Source organism: Puntigrus tetrazona, chromosome 23, assembly GCF_018831695.1.
Source record: "Puntigrus tetrazona isolate hp1 chromosome 23, ASM1883169v1, whole genome shotgun sequence".
NCBI classification, from domain to species: domain Eukaryota; kingdom Metazoa; phylum Chordata; class Actinopteri; order Cypriniformes; family Cyprinidae; genus Puntigrus; species Puntigrus tetrazona.
The window spans coordinates 4795098-4809029 of record NC_056721.1 but is presented as its reverse complement, the minus strand read 5'-3'; the positions used below and the strand labels follow the sequence as shown (position 1 = coordinate 4809029).

General features: G+C 38.9%; 2 protein-coding genes across 2 annotated transcripts in view; both read right to left on the bottom strand.

The window, feature by feature from the left end:
* Positions 1–1032: 1032 nt before the first annotated feature.
* Positions 1033–5582, bottom strand: lmod3 (leiomodin 3 (fetal)). Its single transcript, XM_043225496.1, has 4 exons — positions 5180–5582; positions 4415–4686; positions 2600–4102; positions 1033–1494 (listed from the first exon to the last, which is right to left on the bottom strand). Exons 1-4 carry the CDS (start codon positions 5358–5360, stop codon positions 1447–1449), a joined length of 2004 nt encoding a protein of 667 aa, XP_043081431.1. The 5' UTR covers positions 5361–5582; the 3' UTR covers positions 1033–1446.
* Positions 5583–8162: 2580 nt separating this feature from the next.
* zbtb46 (zinc finger and BTB domain containing 46) overlaps positions 8163–13932 on the bottom strand; it is a 69992-nt gene continuing 64222 nt past the window's right edge. Inside the window, exons 4-5 of the mRNA XM_043224714.1 lie at positions 13514–13689; positions 8163–11888 (exon numbers count right to left, since the gene is read on the bottom strand). Coding sequence (XP_043080649.1) covers positions 11463–11888; positions 13514–13689 — 602 coding nt within the window. The 3' untranslated portion in view covers positions 8163–11462. The remainder of the gene's footprint in view (positions 11889–13513; positions 13690–13932) is intronic.

Here is a 13932-nt window from a genome sequence, read left to right as displayed (position 1 = left end):
AGTTTCTCAAGTTTAGAAATAGGAATGCTCTCCCATTCTTGTCTAATACAGGCCTCTAACTGTTCAATCGTCTTGGGCCTTCTTTGTCGCACCTTCCTCTTTATGATGCACCAAATGTTCTCTATAGGTGAAAGATCTGGACTGCAGACTGGCCATTTCAGTACCCGGATCCTTCTCCTACGCAGCCATGATGCTGTGATTGATGCAGAATGTGGTCTGGCATTATCTTGTTGAAAAATGCAGGGTCTTCCCTGAAAAAGATGACGTCTGGATGGGAGCATATGTTGTTCTAGAACCTGAATATATTTTTCTGCATTGATGGTGCCTTTCCAGACATGCAAGCTGCATCTTGGCTTCTGAGAGACACTGCCACTCTGAGAAGCTCTTTTTATACCCAATCATGTTGCCAATTGACCTAATTAGTGTTAATTGGTCTTCCAGCTCCTCGTTATGCTTAAATTTACTTTTTCCAGCCTCTTATTGCTACTTGTCCCAACTTTTTTGGGATTTGTTGACACCATGAAATTCTGAATCAATATGTTTTTCCCTTAAAATGGTACATTTTCTCAGTTTAAACTTTTGTTTTGTGATTTATGTTCTATTCTGAATAAAATATTAGAAGTTGGCACCTACACATCATTGCATTCAGTTTTTATTCACGATTTGTATAGTGTCCCAACTTTTTTGGAATCCGGTTTGTATACTTTTCTTTAAAAACTATAAAAATAAAAAAAAACATTAAATCAATTATATTTTCTATTGTGTTTTGGGCAGGATTTTGTTGTTTTTTTTTTCAGCTAGGGAAGAATCATAATTCTTCATTACCGCTTAATCTACCTCAGTATATTTTAATGTGTGATGGACAGTGACACATAACCTTTAGCTTCTTAACTGTAGCTTTGGTTAACATTATGTTAAAAAGGTTAGTAGGTAGTAGGTTTTCAGCTAACATTAGTGGCAAAAAAAAATTTCTGCATGAATTATATAATTATCTGAATAACAGTCTCTAATTAATTAAGAAAAAGTCCAGAGTGACATTTACACTAAGTTTATTGACACTATAAATACATGAAGACAAATTCAGACAAAGCAATACATTACATTTTCATGTACATCATGTATCGCCATTCACAGACATTCACAAAATTTATTGAAGTGGTTTATATGAATAGATGTGCATGTTGAATTTTACAGTTCAGGACCTCATCGAAGTGCCCATCGTGTCGTGCTTACTCTTATATAACTGTTCGCTTGTCCAAGGGAGTGCAGCGGCTACCTCTCCATTTCCAACCCCCTGGGTCAAATGATTTGAGTACACTCTACTCTCTCCATTAGTTGAGGAGCACCGTGGAATTGTTTGGCCACATGAACTGCACTCTCTCCATGACCTTTCTGATGTTGGCCCTGTCCCCTTGTGCAGTCTCTCTATGAAGTCATGTGTGCGACTCAGAAGAGACTGGTTTCACTTGACTCCAGGATTTTTGGAAGAGGTACCTGCAGACGTGAAACAGAAGCATAGGCTTGTTTGAAATTATATCAAAAGTGGTACTGTCTTTCTTGGATTCATTGTATCGCTGACAACCTTTCCGTTGGCATTACAGAAATCCAAGCCAATAACATAACAACACGAAAAGTGAAAAGATGCACATTTTTAACAAACTGCATAAATGTGTGGAACGAGTTACACATTTAAGTTTAATACTTTGGATTAGCGATTCAAAAAATGAGCAGTAGTGGTGCTTACCAATACAAACAACTTGCCAACACATTTTTGACATGTTCGCAAATTATCACATTTCATTTATTTATTGAAGAATAACTCAATAAAATAATTGTTACAATTGCACAAGCAAATTCTTGTTAATATATTGTCAGCCAGGTGGTAAGGTGTATGTTTAGTTTATAATGTTTGATGTCTGACTAACAATATAGTGTATATGGAAACATTTGTACACATAACTACACAGAAACAAAAAACATCTAAAATGTATTCTATATGAGTTGGTAGCACCAGAGCTGTCACTCAAATTCTCACATTTTTGGGGGCCAGAGTAATTTATGCAAATATCATCAAAGCAACGGTTCCTAACTGGTGCAGTTTTTCATCCCCCCCAAAAATTATTATATATATATTTTTTGCAATTATGTTCTGATAACATAAACTACCAAAGATAGCATAAAAAACAAATGGGAATAAAATATCAAAATACATTTTTGATGTTATAGTGCATATATTCAAAATAACAAGTATCTAGTATTTTATATTAGTATCTTAGTTCATATTTCTTTAATAGAAGCTAGTCAAACTATGCAAGGTAAAAGAAAATATCTTGAAAGTACCTACAACTTATTGAAACGCACTGTTTGGTAAAATTTAGTTTGAGAACCACTGGATTTAGGGTTGTAGCTAAACTCCTCTGAACTGTAGGCTACATAGTTCATGGTAATGTAAAGTACATTTTATTCTTTGAGTAATGATTTTCAAAGACCCCAACAACATTTCCAGGTTTCCCTCCCCAACAATGGCAAAAGCTAAGATCGTGCACACTATGTACTCAGCTAACTGATTGCTAATTTGAGAACCTTTAGCATTACATACCGCTTTGAGATAGGCCACGTTGCTCTGTCGAATCTCGCTGAGCAGCTGATCCCGAGGTGTTAGCTCCACTTTAGGTGGTTGTCGCCTTCGAGGAACCGGCTTTAGAGTCTTTATCATGTCTCTCAGGTTGGCTCTCTCATCTGCTGGTCCTTCTCTTGCTGTGTCTCTTTGTTTAGGAACACTCCTTAACTGAACGTTAGCTCTTCCCTCTTTCCTTTCATCCCGTAAGTTTAATTCCAAAAGCGGATCCCTTCGTTTCGGAGTCTTTTTCAAATGGACTTCTTCTAAGCAGTTTCCTATGTCTGAGCTAGGAGGGTGCTGTTGCGGGGCAAGATTTTGAGTTTTGCGGAGCTGATGAAGAGGACTTGGCTGTGGTGAAGGTTCAGGAGAACTCTCAGGAGTCTCCTCAGCTCCATTATGAGAACTCTGTAATAGAGACAATGGTATGTATCCTCCTAGCATTTCCAGCATGCCAGGGGGCAAGTTCAGGGAGTCCTCGTACATCTCCATGACTTTCCTCTGCTCTTTCATCTGCTGGAGCTTCTGCTCCTCCATTCTCTGCTGCCGCTGACGGTCCAAGTTCCTGGTGAGGAGATTAGTGACCACCATCCTAGGCCCTGGGACCTCAAAGTGGTAGCCCATCTTCAGAAGTGTGTTGTTAGCCTTGAGGAGACGAGACACTTCCATTTCTGCATGGTGTCCTAGCATGTGCCTTTGGTTGTGGAAGCGGAGCTCAGTGAGTGTCTCGTTGAACTGGAGGCAACGTATTATTGCAACAATACCTTTTCCTGTGATGAAATTGGATTCAATATTTAGTGTGGTGATGCTTCTGTTCTCTCTGAGCATGTTAGCCAGAGAGAATGCCACATTTTCATCTGCACCAGTGTTTGCGATGCTAAAGGTCTTAACGTGTCTGTTCTTTTTGAGCGCGTTGACATAATCAAGGAGCATTTCTTTGGGAATGTTTTCAATGTTGTTGAGATTGACATCTGTGACAGAGGGGTTGTTGTTCCGGATCTTAACCAAAGTGGTCTCCAAATTGGTTTCATTCCCAGAAGGTCTTGCAGTCTTTTTAACTAAAGCATTTCCACCTAGTGCAAGTTTTGGGATCTTCAGCTTGGATATGACCCTTTCCTCTTTCTCAGGAACCCAGTTCTCATATGGTGAGGGAGCAGGTTCAGCCTGGCTGGAATCTGCTTCCTTCTCTTCATTCACTTTAGATTCATTAAGTTCTAAATGTTCAGTCTTTTCTTCAACTTTTGCATCTGCAAACTCTGGAGGCGGCTGCAAACCATCTTCTGAGGTCACCACAGGGCCAGAGGCATCAGGTTCTGTCTTGACAGGCTGGTCTTCCTTAACCTCCATTATCACTTCTTCAATCACTTCATCAGCAACAACATCTTCCTCCCCTCCTTCAACCTCCTCTACGATCTCCTCATAGACATATTCCACCTCTTCAACTTTATCTTCTTTTTTGGCTTCGAGCTCCTCTTTGGCTGTCTTCTGATGATGACAAATGGACAAAAGGGTCAAGTCCGAAGTGTTGAACAACTTTTAAAGACTATGAATTACGAAACATTTAATCTTCAACAACTTGCTCGAAGCCTAAAAATAGAATGTCCCATTTTTAAACGCTGCATGACAGCGCAGTTGCTGTTTCAAGGCATTTGTTGTTGTAGTGTTATTGGCCTCCTAGTTGCAGCAGTTATAAATAGTCAAAATTGATGATTAATAATCAGAGCTCCAAGCACTTTAGCAGTTTATGAGACATGTAATACACTGAATGTAAATAATGCAGACAATAGCTACAGTTACCTGACTGGGTAATAGAGTCGTGGGAACTCTCTCCTCCTCCAGCATACGTTTGGACTCTTTCTCCCAGTACAGATATTCCACCAGCGATCTGTGATCAAATGATCCAGTGGGTGGTTTGTCAGTTTGGTCTCTCTGTCTCATTCCCACTGGCACCCTCTCGTCAGGAGCGATTTCTTCCATCTCACTCTGGAGCTGCTTGAGCTGCTCCGCCGAGAGGCCTGCCAGAATCTCATCCTCATCGATCTCCTCTTCTGACTGGGGCTCACTGCAGTCTAAAAAAAAATCGTTAAGATAAGACAAAAAAGCATATAATCATATTTTTCTTCATAGGCAAACTATTTATCATTATGTGACTACATTGTGTTAAACCGATGATCAGGTTATATATCAGGCACAAATAGCGTCTTATGTATGCTGTTAAATATTTATTTCTGTGCCACTGGTATCGCAAAGTGACAAATTTAATCTATACCTAAGTGTTACATTAGAATTTATGTTGTACTGAAGGTCAGGACTGCTGATATGTTCAACGACATGAATGCGAGCATGATATTTCTTCATAAATATTTCTTATTTTTACAGTATGATACCACCACCAGTTTTAGCGACGGTCTACTGGGAGCTAGTTAGAGATGGAGTAGGCTGAGTGTTAAACTCATTTTCTTCCAGCACCTCAGAGCTTTTTACAATGATTCCCTATGTTCTCAGGATTAATGGCAACAAACAGTCTAATATATTAGCGACCAAGTCGAGAGAATGCAGTACCTTGGACTGTGGTCTTGTGAGAAGCGTCTCTCTGTCTCATTCCCACCGGCACCCTCTCGTCAGGAGCGATGTCGTCCATCTCACTCTGAAGCTGTTTGAGCTCCTCTGCCGAGAGGCCTGCCAGGATCTCATCCTCATCGATCTCCTCTGCGTATGACTCCTGATCAGTGTGCTTAGACATGTCCGCTCTTTTGTTTTCAAGAACTCAACTACAGCCACTGGTTTCGAAGTGCTGTGTGTGTCACTCAGCTCCAAGGCGGACAGCAGAACTCAGAGCCTTATCCCACATGTACGATCTAAAATAACCTCCATTCAACAGAGGGGGTGGTATTTATGGAACAAGCGGGGAGATACGGACATAGACTTTTTTCAGCAGCTTGAGTCAGCTGGTCCGTCCCCTGCATTTCAACATGACAGACTTGAGAGAGAGAGAGCTCGGTGGAGAAAAACAGCAGCAGGTGGACATGCCAGTCAAGTGGCCCCAGTGGCTCAGACCCCAACGACTTTGCCTACAAATATTTTATCTGTCTGGAATTACAAAATGACCACAAGAAAAGAGAACCCCAGCTGGGCGGTTCCACAGCCAGTAAAACAGACCTGTTCCACGTGTTTAATAGCTATGTGCCGTCAGTGCTAGAAATATATACCGCTCTGACCCCTAATCCTCCACAGTTCTATGAGGACAGAAATAAAATCTGTCTGATGTTGAACACAACAGGCGGGGAAGCTGGGCAGTCAGGAAAAGCAGGCTGATGTAGGATGGAAAGACTCCACAAACATTAGTTCTCTTCAGTGTTGGAGGAAAATACTTACGCAAGTGTAGTGTGTCTGAAATGTTTGGAAGGCTAAAATGTCTTTCATATTGATGTATTGGGAGGGAAAATGCAAGCAATAAAAATAACTGAGTTGTCAGTCACCTCAAGATAGAAATCAGCATTATCGCATTGTTCAATAATTAAAAACATTTAAACCAGAAGAATAAACAACTTCATAGTGTTACATATTGTAATAATCTTGACGATTCCTTCACACTGTTGGGGAGTAACAAGCTACATGTAATGGTGTTACTTAATTTAATTACAAAATAAATATCACTTTAATCCACGATTCTGATGCTTTTGACTGATTCTCGTTTGAATTTGAAGCACACCACTTCTACAAATTACATCAGTCCACATTGTTGCAGAAAGCATTAGGCTACAATTTTTCTTAGAATTAATTTATACTGATTAACAGTTGAAAACAATGAAACATGCTAGTAATTTAGAAGAAATCAAAACTGTAATCAGTCGAATTGCTGTTTGTGTGTTACTAGTGTCGTCTAGCGGAACAAAAATAAAGCGTGTTTTTAAAGAACCTTTACAAATGCTCCTTTAACACAATTCAATCATCAAAAATACAGTTCTCAAGGGTCTATAAAAATTAAAGCACGCTTCAACGGGTAAAAGTAGGTGACTAAAAAAAAAGGCTCAACATATTAGGAATACTTTTAATTCAAAGTGTAGTTTAGCTCGTCTGTTGAGAAGTCTTGTAAAAACGCTCTGTGTTTACCTTTGTTTTACTCTGTTGTGTAGGTATGTGTATATTTTGGCATGGCTTTGAATTTTGGCTTAAAGGAACATGCCACTATTTTTGAAAATGGGCTCATTTTTCAACTCACCTTAAACAGTTGAGTTTTACCATTTTCAAATCCATACAGGCGATCTCCAAGTCTGGGGGAGCACTTTTAGCTGTAGCCTAGCATAGATGATTGAATCCGATTAGACAATTAGCATACATCGTGTACTAAGACTGCTGGAAAATTTAGCCATTTTCTAGGCTGATATGGCTAGGAACTACACTCTTTATCCGGCGTAAAAATAAAGGAATTTTACTGACTTACCATGGCTGCAGCAGGTGCAATGATATTATGGAGCGCCTGAAAATAGTTCCCAGCATTTTCAGGTGCTGCGTAATATCAGTGCACCTGCTGCACTACAGAAGAGTCAAGTTTTAAACAGGAAAAATATCTAAACTCTTTGGTCATTTTTGAGCGAGATGCTAATGGTCTAATCAGATTCAATGATCTATGCTAAGCTGCAGCTAAAAGTGCTCCGTCAGACCCAGAGATCGGCTGAATGGATTCGAAAATGGTGAAATGCAACTGTTTAACTCTAGAGGAGTTGGAAAATGATCCTATTTTAAAAAATAGTGGCGTTTTCCTTTAAACTTCTGTATGTAAAATGATTTTCTTTTTCCACACTGGCTAAATTCATCCACACTTTTTATAATAATTATTATAAAATATTTAATCATATCATACTAATTTATTAAGTCATCAAAGAATATATTTCACAAAATGGGACCATCAATCACATAATGCTAGGTTGTTATTAGGGCTGAACTATCATAATTGTTGATTATTCCTTTGAAATTGTAACTGCGATTTATTATGATCATTACAATTTACACTGAATGCCATATTTTTAGATGAAAATAAGCTAAAAACTACAGAAAAAAGTATAACTTTTCTATAGTATCGGACACGTTTCTTTAAATAATAAAAAAAATATTTACTATTATAATGCTATACTAAAACTAAAATCATAGAATTTTAGAATTCAATCTTTAAGAAACTACTTAAATACTAATACTAAATCCTAAAGAATACCGTATACTAAATTAAAGATTAAATTAGTTATTTCTGCCCACAAATATAATTATAAGCTGACATATCTTCACTGGTATTTTTAGAAACATTACTTACAAAATCACAAGTAATCTCACAAAAACAAGCATAATTTTGCAATGTCTTTAGAAACGAGCAATACAATTATTAAATTAAATAATTATCTGGTTTATAATGATGTTTATGTCTATGAAAGTAATGTTTTTACATTGGTCAATATTATTTAATTTGTGTGTTGAGAAGTGATGAGAAGAGGCTTATTTGTAGGTTGTAGCAAATGGTTTTGGTTTAACAAATAAAGACAGTTGAACAAAATGGAATAAAAAGGAAGAAATGCTATATTGCAGAATTTACATCTCTGATGCATGGGCAAAACCTACATGTGCATGCACTTACAAACACAACCACAAATTAACCACACACTGGGTCATTTATAGTACACTTGTAGCAAGTATATAGAGGCACATATGCTTTAATATTGATCTGTACAAATTACCTGATTGAAATGACTGAGAAGCATCAGCAAGTGTATTTAAAAATAGACCAATCATGAAATCTCATATTAACCCCTTTCACAAATACAGGCTTTACTGGTAAATTACCGGTAAACGCTATCGTGCGTGAACAGGCCTATTTAAAAAGTACCGGTAAATTTGTTCTGGCAATTTACCAGTAAGAGAAGTTGTAACATCAGTAAATTGCTGGAATTCTGCTCAGTGTGGACGCAGAACAAGAGTACCGGTATGAGCGCGTACAAACTCAGAATGCAGTAATGCTAGACTGGGCTACTCTGGGCTAATCCAGACACTTCAATGCCTTTCTGATTAATGGTGTCACAGAATTTACCTGTATTTTAAAATAGATGTGTGAATGATGTGCATTACCTGGAAAATTATTTTTCATTTACCGGTAAAGTCATTCTGGTAATTCTACAGCAACTTACTGGTATTACTGTGTAAAAAAGGCTATATACTTGCATGGATTCCATTCAAATTATGCCGTCCAGTTTGTTTTTAAATTCCAACAGATTTTATTTCAATTAAAGGTAAAGAACACAATAAATTAAACAAACAGGAAAAAAGCTAAATGTCCAATCATTTGGAGGGATTTGGATAGCAATTGTGCCTGGCACTTGGGCCAGTGACATTTGAGGTCAAAAGCTTGTACAATTTCTAATTGCAAAGCATACATTTCCCATAATTCCACACGACAGTGGCCAGCCTTCTTAATTCAGATGCAGAGTGATGACATACAGTAGAGCACATCCATTAAAACTTTTCCAAGGGCAACGGAATTAAAGCTGTGATTCCTCCTTAAAACGTACTTTCAAGTAGCCCTTCAAAACATAACACCATAATCTGTGCTTTTTCAAAGTAGAGGGAAACAAATTAAATCAACCAAGCAATTTACTGTTCGATCAAAGCTTTGCACCTGTACACCAAATCGAAACAAAAGCACTAAATGTATACAAAGTATACCAGATTATTATTTTTTGGTATAATATTCATTACTTAGTGTACGTTAGTAATATAGAAGCGTGTGCTGTATATACCTTTCTGTCAACACTTAGTAAGTTAAGCTCTCAGAAGGTTCATCCTTCGAAAAATATAATAATAAGGAAAAAAAAGTTCTCAAATATCACTCAGAAATGCATGGAACTGGCACAATATAATTACTTCTGAAAGCCACATGGCTTGCTGTCCACAGAAAGGCAAGATTGGAAAGTTTTACACTGTTTTTCAAGAAAGGAAATATAAAAATGAAACAGATAATAAAGCTTAGCCTCCAGCACTTAATAATAATAACAATAACAATAATCATAATAACAATAAGAATTACAACGATATCAACAGTAACCATAATAATTAAAATTTGTTAATCATAAGTAAAGCATAATAAAGCGTTTTTATTCCCATTGTCAAAGATTCTGGCACAGATTGTTAAAACAATGAGTAAAAAGACATTCATGAACCCGGTCCTTCACACACTCGTACACACGTGCGCGCACACACACACACACACACACACAGAATGGTAAGGATGTGTAGAAAGACTAGACAATCTCTCCCTCAACACGCAAACTAAATAAATAACCATTTAAACCCAGTAAATGAACAGCAATTTCACTTTACAGCACACATCAGTCCCCATGGTCTCATTACAAAGTGTTTTTGTGTTTCGTCATCTCAAATGGACTGACAAAAAAAACCAAAAAAAAAAAAACTGTGGTTCACCGATTAAGAAATTGATGCATATTTCTGAATATTCCAGAAGTTAGAGCAATAAATATTTAGTGGGAAGGCATGATATCTCCCTGTCACATCACACGGCTTTAAGATTTCAGAGGCAGACTCAGTACAGTACAATGGCAAGGCTGCGAAAAAAACGCGAAATACGTCAAACGTAAAAAGAGGGACGAGAGGAGAGAGTCTGAAACCGCTTCGGTAAAGGCTTTTGAATGACGTTAGTTTGAGTTAAACACCCCCCACACACCAAACCTACAAAATACACACATTTGCATACAGGTTTTGTTTTGTTTAGTTTTTTGTTTTCTTTTGATTTTAATAGAAACACACCACACTGGAAACCCTCTGTATAAAACCATACCCATCCCTGACTGTGTCCACTATGGAATGCAAATAATGAGGAAATGTTACAGTGGTACACAAGTAATATTTCCATAAATCTACTCGTATACTATCTCTCTCTCCCCCAGTCTCTCTGCTTTGCCATTGCTGAAGACTAGTTTTCTCTCCCATAATAGAGAGAATAAAGATTGTTGAGAACTAGAAAGATTCGTTTCTGCATAGTGTTCACCCATCCCGTTCACCCTTTACCGTTCTTTGTCGAGAACACAAAATCAACATCTCACTTATAAGCATCTATATACATGATTTTTCCCCTTAATATAAATGTTCAGGAATGAAAATTGCAATGAAATAAAACATTAAAAGGCATACATTATAATTAGCAAACCTAGCACAAATGTTCATATATAACAGTCATAAGGACATACTGTGTATCCTTAAAGGTAGGCGCGGTCACCATATTCATCTATGTAAATTGGAATAAAAATGTAAACCACAGAAACAGGGAATCGATAGGAATCTAGTCAACGTTTAAAGTGCAAGTCTGTTGCAGTTTCTCTTCGCAGAAAACAACAATGTGCCAAAAAAAAAAAAAAAAAACTGGTGCAAGTCTTCTGACGTGAACTGCTGCGCAATAGATAAGCCAGCGCCCCCTGGTGGCGGCTGACCATATGGCAAGAGCACATCTTTCGTACACTTTCTTTGTCTGACCCATCAAAGCGTGGTACTGATTTGGACAATCTCCCAAGACAAGACAATCTCTTTTGTCTGAAGAAATAGCAAACACATACACAGAAACCCGTTTGGTCCTCAAGGAAGAAAGGAGACAAACTGAAGCCTGGGTCAGAAGCACATGGAGTCGGGGCGAGAGGACTCTCCACTGTCTCTCCTTTGGCAGCCCTGTGGGCATCTCAAGGATCTCTCTGTTTCCGGCTCCTTCCACATGCTGAGATCCGATTGCCCCGCCTTAAGCATATCTCCTCATAGGAACAGGTGGTCAACCTTGGAGTAGGATCCAGGCATTGGACTAGGAGATCCAACTGAAGTCTTTCTCGCTTCCCGCCCTCGCTTCTCCTTCCAGAGCCGAGTCGCTTTCCTCTTTGCCATCGTCTATTGCTCTGTCGTCTCGCTGCGACATCCCTGAGCCAGCCCGCCATTTCCCGTTTTCCTCTTCTCCTTCACCTTCTCCCATCAACTCCGCTTCCACCATCATCTCCTCTTCCCCGTCGCCGTCGGCGGTGTCATCGGGGAAACGGTGGTCACCGGGATACAAGAGTTCCTCCTCTGGCGAGCCGTCCTCACCATTCTGGTCCAACAGGGCAGCCATGCCTCGACCAGAGCAGTCTGCGCAGACTCCGTGACGCCGAGAGCCGTGCTTGATGCCCACGCTGGCGGCCGACATGAAGACACGGCTGCATACTTTACACACGTACTTCTTGTCCTTGCTGTGCACCTAAAAAAGACGATACCTTGTTAAGAGACAGCACTTCATTCTTTTCAAAGACGTTTTGCGCGATAATACCGCAATACAATATTCACTGTTTCCCAATGTGAGGCATACAGTGACCCTGTTCATTCTTGGAATTAAGATCAATCTGTGGCTGCTATTATCCTTTTCATAGGTCTGAGCACGCTTTTGGTATGTTCGCTTTTGGTATGTTCGCACACTCAGGTACTTTTACTGAGATTTTTGCTCAGCATATGCTGCAGCAACAGCAATATGATAAAAGCCCCTAATGTTCAATGAACAGTTTGATTCATCAACAATAATTCTTTTTGCCAAATAATACAGGTTACTTGTTGGGAGTCACTGATATGCAGTTATTCATTAGGCTATTTACAGTTGCCTAGCAACATAGCAACTAGTCACATTAATGTAGAATGTACATTTCATCTGCAATTTATCTGCACTTTATAATGTTTTTGAAAAGTATTTTTATGCATGTGAAGCGCCTTACATTGGATTAAAAGCATGCATTTTATCATCACAAGGATTCCCTTTGGGAATCTAACCCAAAACCTCAAGATTGCTATAATGCCACGCTTCATTTTATCAGCATTGCATGTATACCTGAAGTGTAAAAGCATCTCTAACAGAACTATGTATCTGCAGTCGCTGCTGGATTCGCAAGGGAAGAGAAGCATTCAGCCAATTACAGTCTCTTGTGCAGACCTTTGAATTTTTCACCACATTATAACGAAGCGGTGACAACATGTGGCGGTGTAGCATATCGGGTGCGATCCATCATGGTGTGGATCATGAATTAAGCAATGTTTAGGTGTTAAACGTTTCAGCGCTAAGCAGAAGCAGCGCTGTCTGTTATCATGTCACACTATTACAGGCCCTTTGATATGCTCAAAACCAGAGCTAATTTCTGTGGCACGTCTCTTAGCCACACAGAGACCAAGAACATGCGCCAAAGCTTGTTTATGTGTGCTTCCCTTGAGAAGATACAGTAAATACAGGCTTTAAGAAAGAAAAAGGAGAGGAGGTGTTAAAGAACTGCTGGCAATAAGGGCAGAAAAACTGAGATAAGAGGGGTTTATGGGATATGGCAGAATGCTTATTTAATAGGGGCCCACTAGAGACTCGAATGTCTCCCACACAAACATCTTTAAGAAAAGCACATATGCTGTATAGCCCTTAATAAAAACTGAAAATAAATTTCAAACTGTCGGCTTTGAAATTCAAACATTTTGCCATTTTCAACTGCATTTGACCTAATTATAATCATTCAGGTGTAATAATCGAAATTGCTTCCTCAATGATATCTTAATCACTCTTAAAGGGATAGTTCGCTCTAAAATTAAATTTAAAATTAAAATCATCACCCTCAAGCTGTTCCAAACCTGCATGAGTTTCCTTCTGTTGAACACAAAAGATGATACTTTTAAAAATGTGGTTAACCAAACAGTTGCCAGTAGCCATGTCAATGGTAACAGGAAACTGCTTGGTTAAGCACATTCTTCAAAATATTATCCTTCGAACAGCTTCAGGGTGAGTAAACAATGCTTTAAATGCAATTTTTGGGGGAGGGACTTGCACTCACTGCCGCCCCCTGTTGGTCCTGCACTCACCAGCGTGTGGCGTTTCATGTGCTCCCTCCGGGTGAACTTCTTCCCGCAGATCTCGCAAGGATACGGCCTCTCGCCCGTATGTGAACGCATGTGCCTCTTCAGGATGCACTGATGCATGGCAGAAAAACTGCAGTATGGGCACTTAAACTTCTTCCTGATCACTGTGAAGTCATTAACTGTGGAGAGAGATGAAGAGATGTGATCAGAGTCTGAACACATGCAGGTTAATCCACTGGAAGTATGAGAGTTTATATGTGGGAAGTGTTAAAGCCCTGCACATAGCATTAATGCCAAACCTACTTACCAAAGCACTGGGTTAATCACTCTCTCTCTTTCTATTGGATAGAATGACTTTAATTAACAGCTGCTATTGCTGCTTTAACAGAACGGGCTGATTCATGTTAACCCTAATTATTTTC

Coding starts and splice junctions, on each gene's coding strand:
- lmod3 (XM_043225496.1), bottom strand. CDS start 5,360: ATGTCTAAGCACACTGATCAGGAGTCATACGCAGAGGAGATCGATGAG. Junction 4,103..4,414: donor CGACTCTATTACCCAGTCAG/GTAACTGTAGCT, acceptor TGTCATCATCAG/AAGACAGCCAAAGAGGAGCT. Junction 1,495..2,599: donor ACGTGGCCTATCTCAAAGCG/GTATGTAATGCT, acceptor TCACGTCTGCAG/GTACCTCTTCCAAAAATCCT.